This window comes from Hemicordylus capensis, chromosome 11 (genome assembly GCF_027244095.1).
Source record: "Hemicordylus capensis ecotype Gifberg chromosome 11, rHemCap1.1.pri, whole genome shotgun sequence".
Taxonomy (NCBI): domain Eukaryota; kingdom Metazoa; phylum Chordata; class Lepidosauria; order Squamata; family Cordylidae; genus Hemicordylus; species Hemicordylus capensis.
Genome location: NC_069667.1, coordinates 29,237,925 through 29,260,816, shown reverse-complemented (window position 1 = coordinate 29,260,816; position 22,892 = coordinate 29,237,925). Strand labels below are relative to the sequence as shown.

The window sequence follows — 22,892 nt, the reverse complement described above, 5'->3', positions numbered from 1 at the left end:
CAGCTTTAGTCTCACTGACATTGCTTGCTGAAGAAGTTACAATAATTGGTGTGCATGTTCTCTCTGCGTAGTGTGTGGAGCTGCTGGTGCCACTGATGCCAAAATCCACCGTTCTCATGATGCGGAGCTGAACCTGGCTCCCTGCAAACCATGGTTTGCAAATTAGGATTCAGATTCAGGAATGCACACTCTCCATCACCACCTCCCTGACCATGGCTCAGGACGACATCTGCAGCAATGCTAACCCTGGATGATGCTAACCAGGTTCTCTCTTACCGGGATTTGGATTCATGGTTTTCATACTTGGAAACCAGTCTGCACATCCTAGCTAACTGGGTACCGGATTAGGGTTGCCCATGGCTGGTCTTGAGACAGAGCTGTATCTCAGCTGCTCTGCATGCAGAAGGTCGCAGGTTCAATCCTGGCAGTGTCTCCAGGTAAAGCTGGGAAAGATGCCCTGCCTGAAACCTACGGCCAGTCAGGGTAGTCTGGTGCTCTAACCACTACGCCATACAGACGAGTGAATGATGGCTATTCCGAGGCTGGTTTAGTCTTTGCCTTTCGAGTTGCCGGGTGGGGAGAAATGCAGTCCAGGACTCTGGTCTCTTCCCTACTGCCACATCGTGCTGCTCCAATGTGCAGATGCTCAACAAATTGTCTGGGCGCTGTAGACAGCCCCTCTCACACAGTAGCAAGGCAGGAAAGTTGGCGACTGCTAAGAGTTACTAGTAATTAGGACTAAAGATCAAATTAAAAATTAATGTCGATTATGAGGAAAAGTAATAGCTTGACCTAGATAAGAAGAAATGCATGGAACCACAGCAGAGAGAGAAATCTACTGGGGAACTTGAAACTCTTGCTGCTGGTTGCTTCTGTGGATCACCACATCTCTCTGAACACAACAACAGGTGGAGCCCTACCAGCGTCCTGAACAATCCTTCCTTCCTGCGGTTCCCCCAGGCCTCCGGTTTTCATCAGGCATTTAGCCTTTAAGCAGAGATTCGTCCTCTAGCATCCTGTGGTCCACTTGACTACTGGGTCAGGCGCAAGGCCCATCCAGTCCCGCCTCCGTTTCATGCAGTGGCCAACCAGGTGCATCATCGGGGAAGCCAGGAAGTGGGGAGGGGGGAGTATTGACCGCTAGTCCCTCTTTTCCAGGGGCATTCCCCTCTGATCCTGATGGAAATACACCGCCATCCAGGCCTTTCCTCCATGAATGTGTCTAATCTGCTTTTGGACCCGTCTAGACTGGGGGCCATCAAGGGATAGAGGAACAGAGGAAGCGGCCAGATACAGAGTCAGATGGAGCCAAGGGCTTGCTAGCCATTTCTCAACCAGGGCACTGCCTCCACCAGCAGGCTTCCCAAAGCTAACACCAGCCCAGCAAAGACGGGTTTTCTGATCTGCATCCAACCACTTGCACTATTGCCTCCAGGTGTGTCAGCCAAAAATATGTTCCCGAGGGTCACACAGCCCTCAGGGCACTATTTTCAGGTGACACAGGGTAGCACAAGTTGTCAAAATTTGCTCCCCCCACACACCTGACACACCACAGACAAGAAAGCTTCCTGCAGCACGGATGCAGCTACCTGCTTGAGGTGTCCACCGAGGGGTTCTCTGGCTCTCAGCCACTGTTCCTAAGTCAGGCAAGACATGAAGGTGTAGGACGGCCAGAGCAGAAGGATGCCAAGCTGCACAGGCAAGCTTGAATGTGTCTTCACAGTCGTGGATTTAATTCAACCTCAAGCTTTGGCCCCAGAAATCAGAGTTGGTTATCAACATGAACACACAAACCCCACATCGCTAACCCCGTCCCCTCGGAGGGCAAGAGGGGCCACCTCATTCTTGAGTCACAAGGACCCGGCCTTAGGCCCAGATCTTCAGAGCGGGAACAGAAGAGACTGAGTTGCATTGTTAAGCTGATGTTTACCAAGCTCTGCCTGCCACCTCAAAAAGGTCGGAGAAGCAGGAACTTTGTTCATGCCAGCTCTGTTAATTAGATTACAAAGAGAGAGCGCTGCTAAGATCCAAGTTACAAAGATTCCCTTTGGGGGACAAGGCAGTAAATGAAAAACACAGTCCCAAAGGAAACATACAACCACCAGCAATAAGCCAAGACTGCACTGTCGATTTCATTTGAGCTTCACAGGCCTATAGATGGGAAGAAGCGAAAAAACGAGGCAGCAAAACAGCCAGCAATTTGTTTCAGGAGTGCGCTGTTAGGCAGTCAGTTTCCTGAAGGCAAACACGGCTATTACCAGGCAGGCGGCTGTGGCTCGGGGGGGGGGGGGGGCGGGGGGGGGGCGGTACCTGCTTTGCATGCAGACAGCAGTCCCAGGTTCAGCATCTCCAGGGAATTATTCGCACTTGGAGTCAGGCTGTGGGGTAAATGTTGAGCAAAGCCACTTTGAACTATACTCGTGGCATTTGAGGGAAGCAGCCCCTCCCCTCTGCTCTCGGGTTTTGTTTTGAAACAAGTTCACGTAGCAGGCATCCATGTTTTCCTTCTAGCCAATGGCGGGCGGGGGGGGGGGGGGAGAGATCTTCCTAAAGAGGAATATCAGCATTTCTAAAGAGAGCATCCCTCTTATCTTGCTAATGATTCTATGTCAGTGCCTCCCTATTTGCTTTCAGAAAAAGTAACTTAAAACCAGCATTTTAAAAATCCGGAAATATGTTGCGATAAGCTAGAATTTGCATCACAAAGACCGGTTTGTGTGTGGAGCGAGTGGGTCCAAGGATCTCGAAGGGACTTCGGGGTACGTTTGGCTGGTGTGTGAAGGCGCAGACACCCTCCCCCGGAGGAGATTCGGGGCAGAAGACCTGTCTGTCAAGCCTCCAGGCAAGGCTGGGGAAGAGAGCCCTGCCTGGAATGCTGGACAGCTGCTGCCAGCCGGGCCAGAGGTCCGACTCCGTCCAAGGCAGCCCAGTGTGCCCAGCTTTACCCTTCCACAGCCTAGTGGGCCACTCTCCTATCCAGCTGGACAGGCTGCACAATTTGTACGGCCGAGACATGTGCAGACCCAGGATGGCCAGTGGGCAGAGTCCCTGCATCTACTGGAGGGGCTCCCAACCTGTTTTCAAGAGTGCACCCCCCCCTTCTGTTGCAAACCTTCAGTTCAGGTACCCCATAGAGCTTGTGTGCATTGGGGGGGGGCAATCGGAAGCAGAGGGGGAGGGTACCTCCGCCCTCCCCTTCTGCAGTGGACACATCGCTGAGGACGAGTCTGCTTCAAGCTGGAGACCCTCAGATGGGGAACAAGCAGCCCACCTCCTGGAGCCCCTTCAAGTCCCTCTAGGGGCACTAGCACCCCCACCGGGAACCCCAGCAGGGCTACAACCAGCCCAGCTGCTCTTCTTGTGGCCTGAAGGGCCCAGGGGCTCCTCCTAAAATGACATTTGCCTGGCACAATTTAGCACACAAACTAAGCCTTGTGAGTTTTATTTTGTCTGAAGACGGGCAAGCATGCTCTCTGAGACGAAAAAGGGTCCTTTGTGCGTGACATGACATACCTGTCGGCGCAAAATCCAACAAGAATACTGCAGTGCATTTCACCACTTAAGGCAACACCAAATAAAGATGCTTTGAAATTTGCAATTATGGGAAACCTTTGAAAAGCAAGCCAGGAGAGTGGGTGAGAGCCAGGAGTTGGTCCAATTCTGAGTCTACTCTCCTTGACAAGAAACACCTGCCACAGAAGTCGGCGTTCCTCTTGTTTCCCCCACCATAACCGAAACTCCAGCACTTTCTTCAATTGAACAGAAAAATAAGCCATTTTAAAAGTGCTTTGAAACTCCAGTAGCTCAGAGATTTCCCTACACAGGCAAGATGTCAGCACTGTGTGCCTGTGTGCGCGCGCTGCTCTTTTCCTGCAAGCTTATCAGTTCCATACAGAAAGAATCCACATCTCAAAAAGACACTGCCCATCGCTTCACAAATATTCCTAATCCCACAGATTACTTTCCAAGGTCTCCTCAAGCACAGGGTTGCCCGGTTATCCACAACACATTCTGACAGGGCAGGCTGAGCGCCTCTGAGAAGGTACAGTTGCTTTCCCTCAACAAAAAAGTTTCAGAGAATGACAGATAGGGCTCCTGAACATGTGCAAAGTGCATCAAATACACAAACAGTTGGTGCTCTCATGTGCGCCATCCACAGATAAACCAGAGCCAGACCCCCACATTTTGGCCACCAGTACCGTCTCAGAAGACACATGTCCATACAGGGCATGAAATGCGAGCTTCCTGGGTGTCTTGGCGACTTTGAAAAGCTCTTCAAACCCCATGGCCAGTTGGGCCACTGCAGGCCTGAGGGCCAGGCCAGACGGAGAGTGGCTCGTCCTCCCAGCTGTCCGCCCGTTTTCCCTCTTGTGGGGGGCAGCAGCCTTGTCAAACATCGCAATGAGCATCCGTCCCCGTCCCCCACCGATGGTGCCGACCTAGACTGGGCTGCCCTGACCTTGTTCAGGGTTGCCTAATCAAGCTATGCAACTCTCTGCCACAGGATGTGGTGAGGGCCACTAGCTTGGATGGCTTTTAAAGGGGCTCAGACAAATTCCTGGAGGGCAGCAGCACGATCCCTGGCTACCAGTTGGGATGGCTACAGGCCACCTCCAGGCTCAGAGGCAGGAGGCCTCCCAATCCCAGCGGCAGGAGAGAGGGCCTGCCTCCCGTCTCCTGCTTGGGGGCTTCCTAGAGGCATCTGGTGGGCCACGGTGGGCAACAGGGTGCTGGACTAGAGGGGCCGCCTTGGGCCTGATCCAGCAGCAGGGCTGCGCTTATGTTCATCTTCCAGATTCAGTCTCACGGGACAGCCTGGCTTCCTCCGAGTCCTGGCTGTCGGAGTACCAGCTGCGAGTTGGAGAGGGGACCTCTCCAAAATGTCCTGGACCCCGTATTATTTTGCAGACTTCTATGCAATGCACACACAGGAGAGACGCCTCTTTTTATATAGGCCAAAAACCAGACCTTTCCAGTCCTATCAGATTCAGCAGAGCCTCAACCACCACAGAAAAGCCAAACATGAAAGCCTCCCCAAAGAAGCCAGGGAAGAACGTGGAGATGTCTGAGCACCCTGCCCAGAAAAGCAGAGGACCGTTTAGGTCAGGGCTGCTCAACTTCAGCCCTCCTGCAGATGTCGGCCTGTAATTCCCATAATCCCTGGCCATTGGCCACTGTGGTTGGGGATTATGGGAGTTGTAGTCCAAAAACATCTGGGGGGGGGGGCCCTAAGTTGAACAGGCCTGGTTTAGATCAATATGCAGCATGGACGTGAGTGACGGAGGAAGGGGATGCAATTCCCCCACGCCACTCAGAATAGGAGGGGATTCTTCGGGGCAGGAGGCAGATTCTCTGTCCACAGCTAGCACTGCAGATTTGTCAGTTAACTCTTCCACCCCAGGAATATTTGTCTGGAAACTAAGAAGACAGCCTTGCCAATTCTTCCTAGCCCAGTACAATGCCTCCAAGACTGGTCAGCCAAGATGCACCAAATCCTTTCCACTCACATGGGTTCAAGGTAGCTCACAACAGGTAGTATTGATTACACCTCCCTCTTCCTGAAGCCTCTTCCAGACACAACTGTCCATTCTTACTGGTGCACTCTTATAAACCCAATAGATTCCACCCTCCCCAAAATGGCCACCGAGAGAACCTGAAAGCAGAGTACAGTTAAAGGAGGCTCAAACCAGGAAACCTGGTGGCAGGATCCAGACACCGGCTCCCTGTAGCACCAGGACAGTTCTCAGCCCTGACCTTAGTGCTCTACAGCACTTCCCAGATAATGGCCAGTGAGGGTACTGCAACTCATCCAGCCAAACCAGGAGATACAGGGGAGCCAGGAGCGCAGGGCTTCCTGTGCTTCCCAGAGGGACCTGGTCGGAAACGGGGTGCTGGAGGAAAGAGGCCTCCTTGGGCCCGATCCAGCAGGGCTGCTCTTGTGCGCTTATGGCCCAAATGCACTGCTTTGATAGAGGAAAGGGAATGCTTTTATTTGGCTCTTCCACCTTGCTCAGGTTTACAAACCCCCCACCCCGACATGACTTCCCTAAACGGAGGCGGCCCAGTGCCTGGACACCCTCCCTTGCAGCCTCGGCTCCGCCCACTCCTCCCCCTAAGGCTGGCCCCCTTGCCCCAGAACTGCAGCCTCTTCGCAGTGCGGCAGCCTCCCTCCCCACCACCGGCCCCATTTGAGCTGCTTCGCTTCTCTCTCTTGCAGCCTCTCGCACCCATGACATGCACCAGCTTACAGGGTTTAAGCCGACAGGAGCCACAGCAGGGGCAGTAGAGGCTGGCCTGCTCCATTCCATGGAGGAAAACCTTGATCTCAGTCCCCCGCTTAACCCGAGAGCCATTCCCCACAACCCACTCAGCATGGTGGGGACGCAACCGGTGGCTTCTCACAGGGCCGCGCAGCTTCAGCCTGGCATGCCCTTCAGCCCGTGGCCAGGGAGGAGGACGGGTGTTGCAGCCCAAAGACGGCCTGGGGGCCTAAGCGGGGCAGCCCTGCTGCGGCCTAAAGCCAGCTCACGACACGGCCCCCGCTTCTCCTGGCCGTGTTGGGGCCAACTGCAGCCAAGCCGCGGCTCCTGGGGCTTGCCAGTTGCCCGCTGAGGTGTGAGCACGGGAGGCCAGCCCGGCCCGCCCCCCGCCTTACCTTGAGCTTCTCGAAGCGGTCGCTCAGGGAGGCCACCTGGTGGTCGCGGTGCCGCCCCACCAGTTTGCATAAGGCACAGATGAGCTGGTCATCAGCCACACAGTACATGTTCACCTTCTCGTTCTCGTGCTCCAGGCAGGTCAGGCCGCGGAAGTGGGCGTCCGGCACGGGCTCCACCAGGCGGTGGCTGGTGAAGGGCTTCTTGTTGGGGTGCGTGGCCCGCAGGCAGCGGTCGCAGTAGGACACCTCGCAGGTGATGCAGGTCTTGACGGCGTCCCGCGGGGGGTCCTGCTCGCAGAACTGGCAGGCAATGCGGTCCGCCCCGGACATGGTGGGGCTCTGGCGGTAGGGCCGCTCGCGGCAGTTCTCGCCGGGGGAGTTGGGCCCACTCAGGGAGGCCTTCTGGAAGCGGTCGATGATGTTCTGCAGCGTCACATTGCGCTTGAGGCCCTCCAGGCCCCGATGGTTGAGGGCGATGACATAGCGGCAGGTGGGGCACTGGAAGGCGGGGAGGGGCTCCAGGGGCTCTCCAGAGGCACAGCTGGAGGCCAGGATGCGGTGGGCACAGCTGAAGCAGAGGCTGTGGGCGCAGGGCAGGAGGAGGGGGTCCTCAAACAACTCCAGGCAGATTGGGCAGGTCAGCTCCGACTCCAGTGTTTCCATCTTTAGTCAAGAGCAGCCGGCTTCAGCGCGAAGGAGGGCGGCAGGCCAGCCACCTGCAAAGGAAGAGGAGTCGTCAGGCATGGGTGGGGCTGTGGCTACGGGGTCTGTCTCTGGTGAGGTGGGGCCGCAGCTCCGGGGGAGAGCCCCTGCTTGGCCTGCAGAAGGTGCCCGCCTCAACCCCTGGTGCGGCGGCAGAGTCGGCACTGCTAAGCGAGCTGGCCCAAGGCTCGACTCCGCATCAGACAGCTCCCTCTGCTCCCCTCAGAGCTGGTCTCCCAACAACGTGCCTCGTCCCGTGAGCTTCACTGCTCCCAGGGGATTTCAAAGGGGCATCCCCACCACCTCACCCTCTGCAGCACTGATTGGCTGGCCCTTGTGTCAGTCATGAAGCCGAGCAGGGCTGTGCACAGAACTGACTGGCTGCTCCTTATATCAGTCACCAAGTCACCTCCCAGGGCAGTTTTTAAAGTGGCGTTTTGTGGTTGTTGAATGGAAAGAAAGAAATGAAGTGCCCAAACACCCACGCAAACAAAAACACCCCAGGTTTGAGTAGGGTGGGGCACTTTCAGAGGAGTTGGGGGGGGTTCCCCAGGCGCTCCCACCAGCTATCCCAAGAGCCACTGGCCAGAGTCCTTCTTGGACATCCACACCCCAGCAGTTCACACGGCAGCCCCTTCCGTGGATCTTGCAGCCCCTCCTGCGGTCACCAGCCTGCCCGCATCGCACACAAAGAGCCAAGGCTGTTTTCTGGTTTTCCCAATGCACCAGAGTTAGGGATAAACACACACACACACACACCACATTTCTTTAATATCTCGGCCTTTCAGTCCATTGCTAACAGCAAGAAATAGCTTCCTCCAGTTCAGCTAGGAAAAGTGAGAGCAGAGAGAGCAAAAGTGACATGCCGCAAGGAAACCTATAGACACCAATATAATTCCTCAGGCTACCTATTTCCATGGGGCTATTCCCAAGTTAAGGAGTCCGAGGGCTGGGCCTGAAGCCCTTTGGTCTCTGGCCAAGCAGCGGAGGGGAAAGGGAGGAGGCCGGGAAGATGGTCGCTGGCACATTCTGAGCAAGGCGGCGGGCAGGACACTCCCAAGCAAAAGCCTGCTTTCCCCGGGAGGGCTGCTGAGCCAGCTGCGGGGCTCAGCGCCACTTCCTGCTGGCCCAACTCAAACCCAGGCAAGCTCTACACGCTTGCGAGCACAAGGCCAGGTCAAGTGTCTGTAGCTACCAGCATTAGGGGCTGGGTGCTTCCTCCTCAGCAGCCATCGGGGAGTACCCTTGGACTGCCCCACCACAAGCTTCCTGGCTGGCAGGCCTGGCTCTCCCTCGGCAAGCTAGACAGACACCCACGGAAAGGGCCCTTCCAGAGCGGCACACACAGCTCAGCTCCCGCGCTCTCCGCAGGCACCGCAACAGGCTGCCAACCGCCCAGCTGCTCACCCGCTTGCTTCAGAGGGACGGGGGCCTTCAGCACTGGCTACGGCTGTGCTGGGCCCTGCCCTTCTCACCCCACTGCTGGAAAGGCCCCCGTTTGGCGAGACAGGCAGCCTTTGTTGCAAGAGCCTCTCCAAACACCACAAGCATCTGCAACACACAGGAGGACTCGGCCCCACCGCCCTCTCGCGTCCGGCAAGGACAAGGGCAACCACGAGGCCTGCATGCCTGGATTTCCAAGAATGCTAGCAGGGAGGGGGCTCAAGCGAATGGACCGGCTCTGGCTACAGAAGCTGCTGCTGCTGCTGCTGCTGAGGCAGCCACCAGGGAGGGAGGCCCAGCAGCGAGGACCTGGAGGAGAGCACTTCTACGGAGTCAGCGCAGAAGGGCAGGCCGCTGCCAGGAGGGCTGGTCTCCTTCCCGGGGAGCAGTTTATGGGATTACTTTGATGAAAGGCGCTATACAAATTGAATAAAAGAAACAAACACCCTGCCTTTGTGGTAATGAGCATGAATTTGCTCCTCTGCTAAGCAGGGTTTGCCCTGGTTTGCATTTGGATGGGTGATCGCCCGCTACTGCTGGAAGCGGTTCCCCCGAGGGGAGGGGGCCATAGCTCAGTGGCAGCGCATCTGCTTTGCCTGCTGATGCTCCCGGGAGGCTCCCGACAGGGCTCGACTCCTGCCTAAAATCCTGGATGCCAGTGTGCACAGTACTGAGCCAGAGGGACCCACGAACTGCCTGACTCAGTTCAAGGAAGCTTCTCTCTCTCTCTCACACACACACACAACCCACTCAAAAGGTTGGAGGAGCATCTTGCAGCTGGCCCAGTCCCTGGCGGTTAGGGTTAGGGTTAGGGTCCCTGGCAGCACCTCCAGGTAGGGCTGGGAAAGCCTCCTGCCTGAAACGCTGGAAAACAGCCACTGCCCAACAGGCGAGACAGTACGGGGCTCGGTGCACCAAGGGTCCGACTCGGCCAAAGGCAGCTTCCTACGTCCAAGGTGAAGCCACAAGAAGGACCTAAGGTCCCCAGACGCTATAGGACTACAATGCCCGTCATCCCCTATAAAATGACACGGGGGTGGCAGGGGTTGTCGTCCAATAACAATGGGTGGGGGGCAAAGGTTGGGCTTTGCTGCCTGTGCCATCTCCTCGCACCTGGAGCTTGAGAGCAGAGCCAGCCAGCATGCATCAGGTTCCCAGCCCAGTCTCACGCGTCTGCATCAGTGCACCTGCACGCACAGGCGTGTTCAAGCTGCCAAACACTCCGGCATGTCTTGGGGTTTGCCAGCTGGATGGTCCTCGCCCGTCTCTCCCAGGAACCTGCTAGAACTGGGGGGCAGGGAAGAGCAAAGAGGAGGGCGGCACGCCCAGGGGCAGCAGGAGGAGGAGGAGGAGGAGGAGGAGGACAGAGCCCCGGCTGCTCTCGCTGGGAAGGCTCACCGGCCGCTTTCATTCGGAGCCCTTTGATGCTGGCTTTGATGTCTGCGATTGATGCGGCGGACGGAATAACTGATTAGATTAAAATCTGCTCTGTTGACAGTAATTAATTCCCTGTATAGCTAAATGATAAAATATTAATAAGGCTGACAAGGCAGAGGGGTGCCGTGCGCACCCGAGATCAATCCAGAGCCCCATCCTGCCTTCCACAGGAAGCATCGTGAAGCAGCCACCAACTGACCGGGAGAGGCAGATGGGCAGGGACCGGAGTCTGCCTCTTGTTGGTTCATTTATTTGATTTATATACCGCCCTTCCAAAATGGCTCAGGGCGGGTTACAAAGCACTGCCAGCACTGCCACCTGCATGTAAGATCAACTTGTGCTCAATCCCGCCTAGCAGAAGAATCTCTGATAGCACAAGCCAGGGGTCCCAACACCCTACCGAAAAGAGGGCGGGCCGGACGTGCGCCCCGTTCTAGCCTAACAGCCCACTGGTGATGGCTCAGCCCTTATGCATGCACCCTCTGCCCCAACTCCGTCCAGGATTTCTTAGCCACGGAGCAGGTGAAGCTGCTCCCCGCCCCCAGCACCAGCCACGTGGCTTCTAACCTTTTGCTGCCAGCCCCACCAAGCCAGCCGGTGGGATGGGAAAGCAGAGCTCTCGCAGATGCAGCCTGCCTGTATCAACACCCATGGTACTCTTAAGGCATGAGCTGGGGCTCTCTCTAGAGCAACCTTGCCCAAAAAGCAAAACAGAAGCCAGCGGAAAAAGCAATGCTTAGAATTCTCATCAGAACCGTTGCTGAGCAAGACAACATCACGCCGTATTTTCAGAGGCCCCTCACTCCTTCCCCAGGGACCTGTCAGAGGCATTCACACTCAGCCCAGAAATCTCTGGTCGTCCGTCGCCTCCTTCCGAATTTGCAGCCCTGGGGGAAAAGGCACCTTCTCCTCTGCCTACCACAGCATACAGACCACCCCCCAAAGACACACTTGCCCTGCCCACCCATGCTATGAATTTGCTAGGTGGCTTTGTGCAATCACCAGCCTGGTTCACACAGCTGTTCCAATCTAGGTTTAATGTGGGATACCAACAGTATGTATTGATATGTTTATTTGGCAGCCAGAAGTTTTTAATACAGGGCCCTCAGAGAGAGAGAGAGAGAGAAGATCATGGGAGGCAAGGAGACGAGGCGACACCCGAAGAAGCCACGAAACAAATAGGGTGAAACAAATCCAGGTTTGGCAGTTGTCTGTGGTGCTGGTCCAGGTGTCTTAATAAACCTCAGTTAAAACAAACTGTAGTTCTGTGTGGGATCTCAACCTGCCCTATATTCCCATGTTTTGTCATAGCAGTGGGATGTCACGGCCAAGATGTTGTCATGCACTTATTTATTCCAAAATGGGAAAATTCCAGGGTAGGTCTATGGAACACGAAAATAAGCCTAAAATTAGAACACATGAAAAGAGAAGGAACGTTGGCTTGGCTCAGCTTGCTGTCTGGTCTCTCAGCCTTTAGCACAAACAGTCATCATATTTCAAACGTCTCACCACAAGCAAAGCTGCCGGATTTATTTATTTTATTTTGAAAAAGAACATTGGGAGTCCCTGGATCCTACCAAGAGTTTTGGGGATAAACCCAAGTTCTGCTGTCTCGGTGCATTTCCCGAAGACTTTTAATTCCTGTCTTATGTTTTTCACTCCATCCTGACCATCTCCCTCTTCAACAGGGCATTTCTACCTCAAGCACTGCTTCCATTGTGTATCCTTGCAATGTGCTGAAATTAGAAATGGGAGAGGAGAGCTGGTCTTGTGGCAGCAAGCATGACTTGTCCCCATAGCTAAGCAGGGTCTGCCCTGGTTGCATATGAATGGGAGACTTGATGTGTGAGCACTGCAAGATATTCCCCTCAGGGGATGAAGTTGCTCTGGGAAGAGCAGAAGGTTTCAAGTTCCCTCCCTGGCAGCATCTCCAAGATAGGACAAGATGATGATGATGATTTTTTAATAGGTCAAGATTTTTTTATTGAACCAACAAACTACCAAAGCATACAGTACGTTGCCAAGAGAGGGCTGAGAGAGATTCCTGCCTGCAACCCTGGAGAAGCCGCTGCCAGTCTGTGAAGACAATACTGAGCTAGATAGACTAATGGTCTGACTCAGCATATGGCAGTTTCCTATGTTCCTAGAGCCTAGATTCCTAGCACTTTGATGCCTGCGTGAGGAAGACATAGGAAGCTGCCCGATACAGAGTCAGACCATTGGTCCATCTAACTGGAAGAGGCTCTACAAGGTTTCCGGCAGAAATAAGAACATGACAAATATTTCCAGACAGCTTTTCAACCGGCTCCTGGCTCCCAAAGGGCTCCCAATCCAGCAAGAAACGTAAGATGAACACCAGCCGCCACCCCTGGAGGGATGGAGAGGGCCAGTGGCTCTCCCGCTCCTCAGTACAGAGAAGGAAGAGGTGCCTCTTTGCTCCGCTAGCGGGGGGGGGGGGTCCTCTTCCAGCCCTACCTGGGAGATGCCGCTGCTGCCAGGGGATGGCACTGGGTCCTTGGCCTGCAGGCCAAGCAGGGGCTCCACCCCCAGCCACCCCAGACTTCATAACTATTCTGAATATTTCCAGGAGCCGACTCATCCCGAGTCAGATCCTGGTCCACAGGCACTCCAAGTGCTGGGCCCCCAGATGACGTCGGACCACAACTCCCATCACGCCCCGCTCCAGCCACAGCCTTCAGCTGGTGGTGATGTGAGTTCTAATCCAACATTTGGAGACCCCAGGTTGGGAACTCCGAGCTTAGGTGGCCTGGCAGTGGCCCGACTCCAGACAGGGGTCTCCCCCCCCCCACCTGTGACCTAGAGATGCCACTGCCCGGGATTGAACCTGGGAACTCCTGCCTGCAGAGCTATTCACGGGTCCCACAGAGGGCATTTAAGGTCCCAGCAGACGGTCCCTTTGGAGACAAGGCGGCCTCTTTGGAGAGGTCGACCTGTGGTTGCCAGCAGCTACAGCCACCCAAAAGCTTCAGAAGGAACTCCCTGTTGCGGCGAGAACTTCCCCATCTCTGCCAGCCTATAGAAGAGCTCTCAAGACACAGTTACCTAATCAAGTCTTTCATGAACTCTTAAGTTGGTTGCTACTGTTGTTATTTCCAACTATTTCTAACTGTTGGTTTTAAATGTGGCATTGTTGTTTTTACTTTTGTGTAAACTGCCATAAGACACCCAGTTTTGCTGGTATAAAAATAAATAAATGTACACACATACACTAGTGTGCATGTATACTCAAGACATAATGAAAAGTTGGCCAATCTCCTTTTCTGCACCTGGCCCTCAATACCAGCCAGGTAGGCCAACCTGTATCTGCCTGCAATGAGTTCAGCATTTCCTGCCATGTGGTTTGAAATAAGAGGGCGGTTTGTTCATTCTCTGCCTCTTTCACAATCCATCGATTAAGCCCTTTGGCCAACCACCTCACGCCTTTCCCTGGGTGGCCGTCTCACCCCCTCCCCACTCTGGCCTGAAATGAAATACTCCTTTGGTCAGGAAAATCTGCGGGGAGGGGCTCCTGTCAATAACATGGTTTCGCTGATGTTTCAGCACCCCCACTAATGTTCTGTTTGCTTAGTCTGATTGGATGAGCACTGGCTGAGAAGCAAAGACGATGGCATTTGTTTTTAAGTAGGTCACACCACTCCGTGTACAAGACATGCCACTTAGGAAGCCCTCGCCTGCAACATTTGTCTGTAAGGGAAACGGAACAGAAAACCCTCTTTTTCCCAGGCGCTGGGTGGTAAGATGCACAGTACATTTGTTAGGATTTCAAGAAAAATCTGTAAATGTCCAAACGCAGCAACATCCACAAGCAGCAGCACTCAGACAGACAGAGAACAGAATGGTATTTGACAGCAGTTACTTGCACATGAAAGTTTTATGGGGAACGCTGCGAGGCGGAGGTGAAGGGTTCTCCGCATCTTTGGATGTCGCAACAGCTGAAGGGATCATGCAAAGGATGGACAGAGGAGAAATTAAAACTTGTGTCCACACCTTGCTGAAGCAGAAGGGGGCGGACAGCTGGCCTTGTGGTAGCCAGCATGAATTGCCCGCTTTGCTAAGCAGGCTCCAGCCTGGTTTGCATTTGGATGGGAGATGACATGTGCGAGCCCGGTTAAGAGGTTCCCCTCAGAGGACGGGACCAAAGCTCCCTGGCAGAGCGCATTTCCCTGCTTGCGTGCAGAAGGTCCCCGGTTCACTCCCTGGCAGCAGCATCTCCAGGTAGGGAGAGGAAAGGCGGCCTGAAGCCCTGGAGAGCCACCATCACTCAACGTAGACAGCAAGAGGGACCAGTGGTCTGGCTCAAGTACAAGGCAACGGGGCGGGGGGGGGCCTGCCTGCCCCATTCAAAAGACTTTGGGGGATACGGCTCTAGCTCCGGGGGAGGACCCCTGCCTTGCAGGCAGGCGGTCCCAGGCCGAACCCCTGCCGGCAGCATCGCCAGGTAGGGCTGGGAAAGACTCCTGCCTGGAACCGGGGCGAGCCGCTGCTGCCAGTCCGTGCGGCCAGGGCTGAGCTAGACGGCCCAAGAGCCTGAAGCCTCCCACGTCCCTTCACAAGGGAGTGCTTGATGCAGGCACCCGCGTCCCGAGCCAGCAGCGGCTACGCGGAGGAACAAGGAACAAGGAGCTCTCTGGCTCAGCACCACAAGGGTGCTCCTGCTGCCCAGATCTCCCCACAGACAGACGGCTAGGCGTGATCCACAAGCACACAGCTGCTGCTGCTCTGCCTCTTCTTCTCCCACATCTCCCCGGAAATATCCAGCCCAGCACCGCACACAAGTATGCCGCCCCCATCCACGCTCAGCCTCTCTCTGGAAATCTCAAGGAGCCAAGGCAGTGAAGGGGAGCCAAGGCAGGGGAGGAGTGCCGGGCAGGCAGGGCCCAGGCCCGCAGGGGTGGCCGCCTGTCCCCTGGGCAGTTTCTGCCCTCGGGCAACCCGGCTCTATAGCAACAGGGAGCGAGGAGCCTTCTGCTCAGGAGCCAGGACATCTAGCTCAGTAATGGGTATCCCGGCCCCTCTTTAACACGTGCACCCCTTCTGCTGCAAGCCTTCAGCTCAGGTCCCCCATGGAGCGGTGTGTCTGCATGCAAACATTTGAGCTGACCGGTTACTCCAGTCCCAGAGTAAGTTACTCATAAGCAGCCTTCATGAAACTGATGGGACTCCTCTACTTGTCCTATTAATTTCAAGGGGAGCATGCTGTGCTAGTTTTCTGAAACCTGTCAATCAGGCTGATGGGAGGGGGTATGCTGAGCTTCAGCACTTGGCCAGCCAATCGGGAGCAGAGGAGGAGGAGGGTCTTCACCCTCCTCCCTCCCCATCTGCAGTAGGAAGAGAGCTGGTCTTGTGGTAGCAGGCATGAATGGTCCCCTGTGCTAAGCAGGGTTTGCATTTGAATGGGAGACTACATGTGTGAGCAACTTAAGGTATTCCCCTCAGGGGGTGGGGCCACTCTAGGAAGGTTCCCAGTTCCCTCCCTGGCAGCATCTCCCAGAGAGGGCTGAGAAAAATTCCTGCCTGTAATCTTGGAGAAGCCGCTGCCCGTCTGTGTAGACAGTACTGAGCTAGATGGACCAAAGGTCTGACTCGGTATAAGGCAGCTTCCTATGTTTCAAGCCGGCAATCCTCAGAGAGGAACAGATAGCCCCGTTGCAACGGGGAGAGGCAGGAGAGTACCCCCTGGGAGCCCTTCATGTACTGCTGGGGCTACTAGGAACCCCGCCCCCCGCCGGCCCACACGGACTGGCAGCGGATCCCCACCATTCCAGGCAGGAGCCTCTCCCAGCAATACCTGGAGACGCCGCCAGGGACGGAACCCGAGCACTTCTGCAGGCAAGCAGATGCTCTGCCACTGAGCAGCGGCGCCATCCCATTATCCCAGCATGAAATATGCACAGTCCTGCCTGCAGGAGGATACTGACTAGGCCGACTTTAGGAGAATCAGGTTGCTTTTCCAGCTGGCCGGGAATCACAAGTTTTTATTATTGTTGCCTTCATTGCTTTTACATCAGCTGTTTGTCTCCAGGGCAGGAAAGTGACAGAAACAAATCGCCACTCTCAACACTCCTTTCCGCTGAAGGGAGAGAGGCTCATGAACAGACCTGTAAATCATCCCACAGTGAGCCAAGATGCTGGATCTTGAAATGGGTTTGAAGCTGCATTATCAGACGATCATCATCCAGCGGCCAAGTCACGACGATGGCACAAGAGGAAGCTCACTGCACGGCCAACGTGCTCAGAAGGACAGGAGCCGCATGCCCACTGCACCCTCATAGGAACGTAGGAAGCTGCCATCTCACCAGTCTTCTGTGCAGAGACATCGGAGCAGGACTGCACAACTCCAGCCCTCTCCCGCTGCTGTCCGACCACAACTCCCACCATCTCCAACTACTGGCCACGGCGGGGGCGGGGGGGCTGGGGAAGATAGGAGCTGCTGTCCTCCCACAGCTGAATTTCCACTGATGCAGATTTTAAAGAACACAAGGAAGCCTCAAGCAACCTTTGGCAACTGGCCAGAAGCAGGAGTCCCTCTTCTGGGACTCAAAGCCAGTTTTCTCATCTACTGAGTGCCACATTTCTCTTTTTCCTGACAAGGGGCCCGTGTGCTTCATTAAGGGCTAGAGACAGAACAGAGTCCGGGGTAGGGTTGGTCTTTTGTCAACACTGGGGAGCAGGCATGATCCTGCCCTACCCCAGAAGCGGCGCTTGGCTTGCATCCTGAACCCATTACTGCAGACTGGGGGGGGGGGCTTCTCCTACGCAGGTATTTTTAGCCCCCTCCCTCTTTGTTTCGCTTGTCACCCAGCCTGACGAAGAGAACTCGGAAGCTTGCTAAGGGTCATTCTGGTTGCTTGGTCCTAATAGAGGTATTAGCAGATTGGGACCTGCAGGTATTCAGAGTGTCTCTTCATTGCATTCCAAAGCAATTTCAAAACACCCTCCGGGGAGGCGGCTTTGAACTAGAGCTTGTAATTCACTGGAGAGAACCAGCCAGCAGTTGCAGCAAGGCAGGAAGACTCTCAAAATGAAGTCAGAAGAGGCTCCAGGAGAAACACAAGGAGCAGCAGCAACAAAGCCAAACCTGCCAGCCGCTGGGGCCTCCCAGCTCGGCAAATGGAATTCAGCACAGCTTGTTCTCTCCTACTTTTGTACCGGGCAAGCCCAGACATGATGAAAGCCAACAGGCAGAAGCTGAGCTGCTGAGCGGTGTGTCCATGAGGCACGAGCCCAAGAGACCCCACGCAGGAAGGAGTCCCACATTTCCAAGGTGCTGTGAATTCTGAAGGTTCCGGGAAGGGAAAGGAACCAAATCAGCCAGCCCTCAAATGAACCTGCAACTGGAGGAAGGCGTCACAGTCTCCTCCTAAATGAGCTTTCAGTGGTTCTTATGGATGCAGTTTCAGCAGCGAGGCGATCATGTGAGCAAATGCTACTCCAGGGAGTGTTGTGTCGAAGAACTGAAGAGACTTCTAAAGTGGCAGCTTTAAGTACGTGTCAGATGCCTGCACATAAACAAAACGCTCTTATGCAAAAGGAGACCATAAATCTCCCTTAACAGCTCAGTCTCAGGGCTGCGGCTTCTCCCATGGATGGCGTCTCAGGCAACCTGCTGCGACTCCAGCCCAGCATCAGCCAAGCGGAAGTGCGAAGGGCATCCTTTCGGCATTCAGCAGCACCGTTTCCCAACCAGCGTGCCACACCACACCCACATGCCACGGTGGGCCATCCGGACTAACTCAGAGTCCGCTTCAGAAGTGGAGAATTTAAACTCCCCACTTTTGGAGTTGACTCACCCCATAATCAGGGTGACCCCAGAGCAGAGCAGAGCCCAGAGTTAGGGGGAGCAAAGAACATTATTAGGAGAGCAAGGATTTTGCTTTCCATTAAATACTTAAAGAGGTACGGTAATTAACGTCATTGATTCGCCTTATTAGTGAAGCTTGCTCGACATTTCCAAACTTATTCAAAACATTCGCAAGATCCTTCCTAGAAAATACTGACTTTTTGGACTGGGCCAAAGCTTCCAGGCTAGTTTTCTTTTCCTGTCCAACCCCATGTGGTGGGAAAGAGGTCAGTCCCAGGCCGGCTGAAAGCGGCACACAAAGCCCGCACACACACACACACACACACGGTCTCACCCAGAGGGGTCTCCTGGCTGCACTGGCTTCTTTACACAACGCAGCAGGCCATTTAAAACAATCCATTCAAGCTCCAGGACCATAATCGGCTGCGACGGTGTTGTCTGACCCTTTGCTGTCAAGTCCCCGCCTGGTGGACGGGGGAGTAAGCGGAGGAGCAGTGCCACCTACCTATCTGGGGAGAAGGGCCTGCTCCCCTTTGCTCCCCAGCCCTTGGAGTCATCCCTGCCCGTGATGCACTAGGGAGGACGGGCTGCTCCCCATGCAGGAGGAGGGAGCAAGCCGGGGGCATTGGGACTCTTTGCTTCTGCAGCAGGCTGAACCCCAACGCACCTCCGGGAATGATGTGCCCTCCCAGCGCATTATGGGGTGCATCCTGCACCAGGAGCGGGAAGTTTAACGTGGCCGCCCACCCCGCTTTGGGTGCTCACTTCAAAGAAAGGAAGCGCCTGGGGCTGCTTTGCCCAGGCAACATAACCAGCAGTTGTGGTCAACTTGGTGGAGGGGGCCTCAGCACGCCCCCTTTTTAATTTGTTTGTGCCTCAGGATGAAAAAAGGCAGAAAAGGGTTGGGAAACCCTGGTTTAGTGCACCTTCTCTTCCGGAACCACTGAACAGCCACAGTGGGCAGAACGCAGAAGCAGGAGGAAGAGGCTGGAGTCAGACACACCTTGAGACACCCAGCAAGCCAAACAGCACAACTAGCTGCAATCCGAGCAGCATTGCCTGATCCCTGCCTCTTGCACTGGACACGGGAAAGTAGAGTGGAGAACCCAAACTCATGCCAGGAAGGAAGGAACGACTCCCTGGAGATGGCACCCCCTCGAAGCGGAGGCCTCTCCCTCCCCCTCCTCTTGCTGCTCTAGAAGAAAGAGCTCTCCTCTCTGTGCTGGGCAAGGGTAGTCATGGAAAGAGGCCAAGCAGCTCCCAGCCTGGCCATGATCCACCAGGAGGTTGCTCCGGCTCCAAAGCAAGAATGCATATCCAAGGGCCAGAGCTTGGAAAAAGTGGAGAGAGAGAAATTCTTCTCCCTCTCGCATAACACATCCCATGAAAATGATTGCCAGGAAATCTAGGACCAACAAACGGAAGTACTTCTTCACATAATGCATAATCAATCTGTGGAATTCTCTGCCACAAGATGAAACTCCCCCACTGGCCCCCCAACAATGCAGACGACTGCCTTCAACTGTCCACTCATCCGGACTTGCGCATCCCTGCTCTGTGGACGTAACTCCCATCAGTGAGCCCCAAGACTCCAGGCAGGGAAAGCAGCACAACGGAGAACTCCCCCAAATCCCTCAACCTGACCCTCCCCTTGCAGGCAAAGAGCAGGAAACCCATTTCGACCCAGAAGGGGAAAGTGAGCAGTGCGGACACCAAGCAGGCCCTCATGAATAACCCAGGACTGCAAGAGCAGTCTCGCGAGCTGCTCTCACGGACCGAAAGGAGACCCACAGAAAGCCAATGCTACTCTGGGTGATGCTACCGGGCGCCGTGTTCAAAGGGCCCAGCAGGACCTCACAGCAACGGCCCTCGCTCTGCTGCCAGGCCCTCTGCAACCTTTTGGCCCCCACAGTCCACACAAGAGGCCAAACGGTGGGAGGATTGGGGGTCTAGCGAGCAGGGCTGCGCCCCGCCCCGCCCCGCCCCACCGCGGAAACTCCTTGGTGTCTCACAAGCAAGCTCTGCTAAATTAGCTCTAATGGGATTAGAGAATAGGAAGGGGTGTTGCATCCCCAGTGCAGGGGCAGGGGGTGGGGGCAGTTATTTATAAAAAGGGAACATGACGGTCTAGACAAGGCAACCCAATCACAAAAAGCGCTCCTTACTGGCTTCACTGGAAATGGGTTCTGTGGCTCTTGGCAGCACACTGGGTTTCATCAGCAAAGCTTCGTAGGGGCACAGGAAGCAGCCGTATACGGAGTCAGGTCACTGCTCTCTCCAGCTCTGTGTTGCCTTCACAGGCTGCCAGGGGCGGGGGGGAGAACTGTTCTGCCCACCCTGGGAAAGAAGTTTACCTCCCTAAATGGGCAAGCACAATCCAATTCACGCTACCAGTTTTAGGCGCAGTAGCGCCCTGCCTTCACGGGGCCAGCCAGATGCGGGTGTCCACTCCCCAGGCTAGAGCAATCGCAGGCAGGCCAGGGGCTCGGCTGAGGGCAGGGAGATGCTGAGGCCCGAGTCCAAGGGTGGTTGCCGGCATGGGTCCAGGGAGCTGGAGGAGCCAGCAGGCAGGCATCGGGGAACGCTGAGAAAGCGCTCAAGGGCTCCAGCTGACGGCTGGTCTCTCCAGCTCATGAGGCACCACAGCCGGAGCTGGCCCTGAGATTGCTGAGCAAATGACCTTTGCGCACCTTTCTAAAGTGGTGGGTCTCTTTATTGAGCAGAGGGAGAGCAACTGGCCCTCTCCGTCCCCAGCACAGCATCCCTTCAAGTGGCTGTTGCTGGTGGCTGTCTTATGTTTCATTTTCTATTGTGAGCCCTTTATTTTTTCATTTTTATTTTTTCTAGGTAAACCACTTTGGGAACTTTGGCTGAAAAGCAATATATAAATATTTGTAGTGGTAACAGATTCCTCCTGAGTAGACCTCTTGCTTCCAAGGACATTTCCTAGCAAACATAGGAAGCTGTCATATACTGAGTCAGGCCCTTGGTCCATCTAGTTCAATACTGTCTACCCAGACTGGCAGCGGCTTCTCTGGGAGATGCTGCCGGGGAGGGAACTGGGAACCTTCCTAGAGTGGCCCCACCCCCTGAGGGGAATACCTTAAGTTGCTCACACATGTAGTCTCCCATTCAAATGCAAACCCTGCTTAGCACAGGGGACCATTCATGCCTGCTACCACAAGACCAGCTCTCTTCCTACTGCAGATGGGGAGGGAGGAGGGTGAAGACCCTCCTCCTCCTCTGCTCCCGATTGGCTGGCCAAGTGCTGAAGCTCAGCATAGCCCTCCCCTCAGCCTGACTGACTGGCAGCGGCTTCTCCAAGGCTGCAGGCAGGAGTCTCTCTCTCAGCCCTATCTTGGAGATGCTGCTGCCAGGGAGGGGCCTTGGGAGCGGCTTCCATCCCCGAGGGGAACCGCCCTGCTGCCAGGCAAGCCCTGGAAGTGGTCTCGGGCTCAGCAGGACAGCACTCCTGGGGGCTGGTTAGCTCCTCTCCATCGCACTCCCCAGGGTCCCACCCGGAGGGGCGGGGTGGTCTGGAGATGTGAGAAACCCCAGGAGTTAGACGGCTGGGGATCCTCCGTGTCTTGGCTGGGGGCGGGGTGTCTCTCGACTGAGGCTCTGCTGGAGTCCCTCTCAGTCTGGGTGTCCAGGGGGGCTGTGCTGGGGTCCTCCTCAAGCTGGGGTCTCCCCAGGCCTGGGGCTCTTCAGGGACCATGTCAGAGTCCTCTGCTAAAGCTTGCCCTCCTCCTGCGAGCATTTCCCAGAAGCAGAGTTGGGGCAGATCCTGACCGGTCTGGAGGAGGGCTGCGTTCTTCTCCGGGGACAGGGTCAATCCCTTACACCAAGGTTCCTCCAGCTTAGGTCCCCAGATACCATTGGACTGTACAACTCCCAAAGGCCATTGTGGAAGGGAATGATGGGAGTTGTAGTGCTACAACATCTGGGCAGGGGCCAAAATCAAGAACCCCTCTTGCCTTATGCAGTCACTTTGCCACATTCCAAGAAGCAGATTTAGAGCATCGTCACAAATCTTTGCAGGGCGTATTAACCGTAGCAAAGGAAACAAGTGGCACTTCACCCCAAATTCCCACGCCCCAGCTAGCTGCTGATCCTTCTTCAGCCCAGGAATGCTGTACGATGATGCCCTCCATCTGACTCTCTCCTCCAAGCATCAAACACCACACTATCCCCTCCCATGATGCAGCAGGGTGCAAACTCGCACCCAGCGCCAATAATGCAAGCCTGCCATGCCAAAACAAAAAATAAAGGGGGGGAGGGGGAGACAATCTCCAGTGGGGCCTGCCTTGCTAATGCTACCAAATTGCAGAGCGACTCAAGTTGTTCTCTGCCGCCATCTTGTCAACAAGAGCATCGTGGACGCCTGTGTCAAACGTCTCCCTGGAATCAAGATCGCCATGTCCACAGCATCCCCGCGATCGACCAAACTAGTCACTCAGCCTTTGCATGCGTGCCAGTGTGGAAGTTCAGCCTTTGCATCTACTCCAATGCAGGGCTGTCGCCGGGCTCCTCTTATGCCAGAGGCGCAAACCCTCTTCACTTGGACTCTGCAGAGAGATCCCCCGCCCCCGCCTCTGCCTGACTAACTCAAAAATGGCTTTGCTTTATTAAAAGGAGATTTTCTAGACCATTAGCATTAGCACAGTCTAGCGAATAGAGCTGTAAAATGGGGAATCAATGGGTGGACTCTGCGATTAACTTTGCCATTAAGAATAAATGTCCTCCCTGACAATGGCTCTCAAGCTTATGAAAGCCAGGCAGGGCTGTTCATCGGCCACCCCACAAAAGGCGATCTGCCGATGCCACTCAGAG

At 55.2% G+C, this 22,892-nt stretch overlaps 1 protein-coding gene across 15 annotated transcripts in view; it reads right to left on the bottom strand.

The window, feature by feature from the left end:
• MID2 (midline 2) overlaps window positions 1-22,892 on the bottom strand; it is a 97,074-nt gene that overhangs the window by 60,769 nt on the left and 13,413 nt on the right. For 12 of the 15 annotated variants that reach the window (XR_008311614.1, XR_008311615.1, XR_008311616.1 and 9 more), the window contains exon 2: window positions 6,656-7,371. Coding sequence is in view for 12 of the 15 variants with exons in the window: in XM_053273678.1 (XP_053129653.1) it covers window positions 6,656-7,318 (663 nt within the window). In the remaining 3 variants the exon portion in view is untranslated. Of the gene's footprint in view, window positions 1-6,655; window positions 7,372-20,224; window positions 21,574-22,892 lie in introns of those variants that run through there. The other 3 variants (XM_053273683.1, XM_053273684.1, XM_053273681.1) reach the window with 2 other exon arrangements.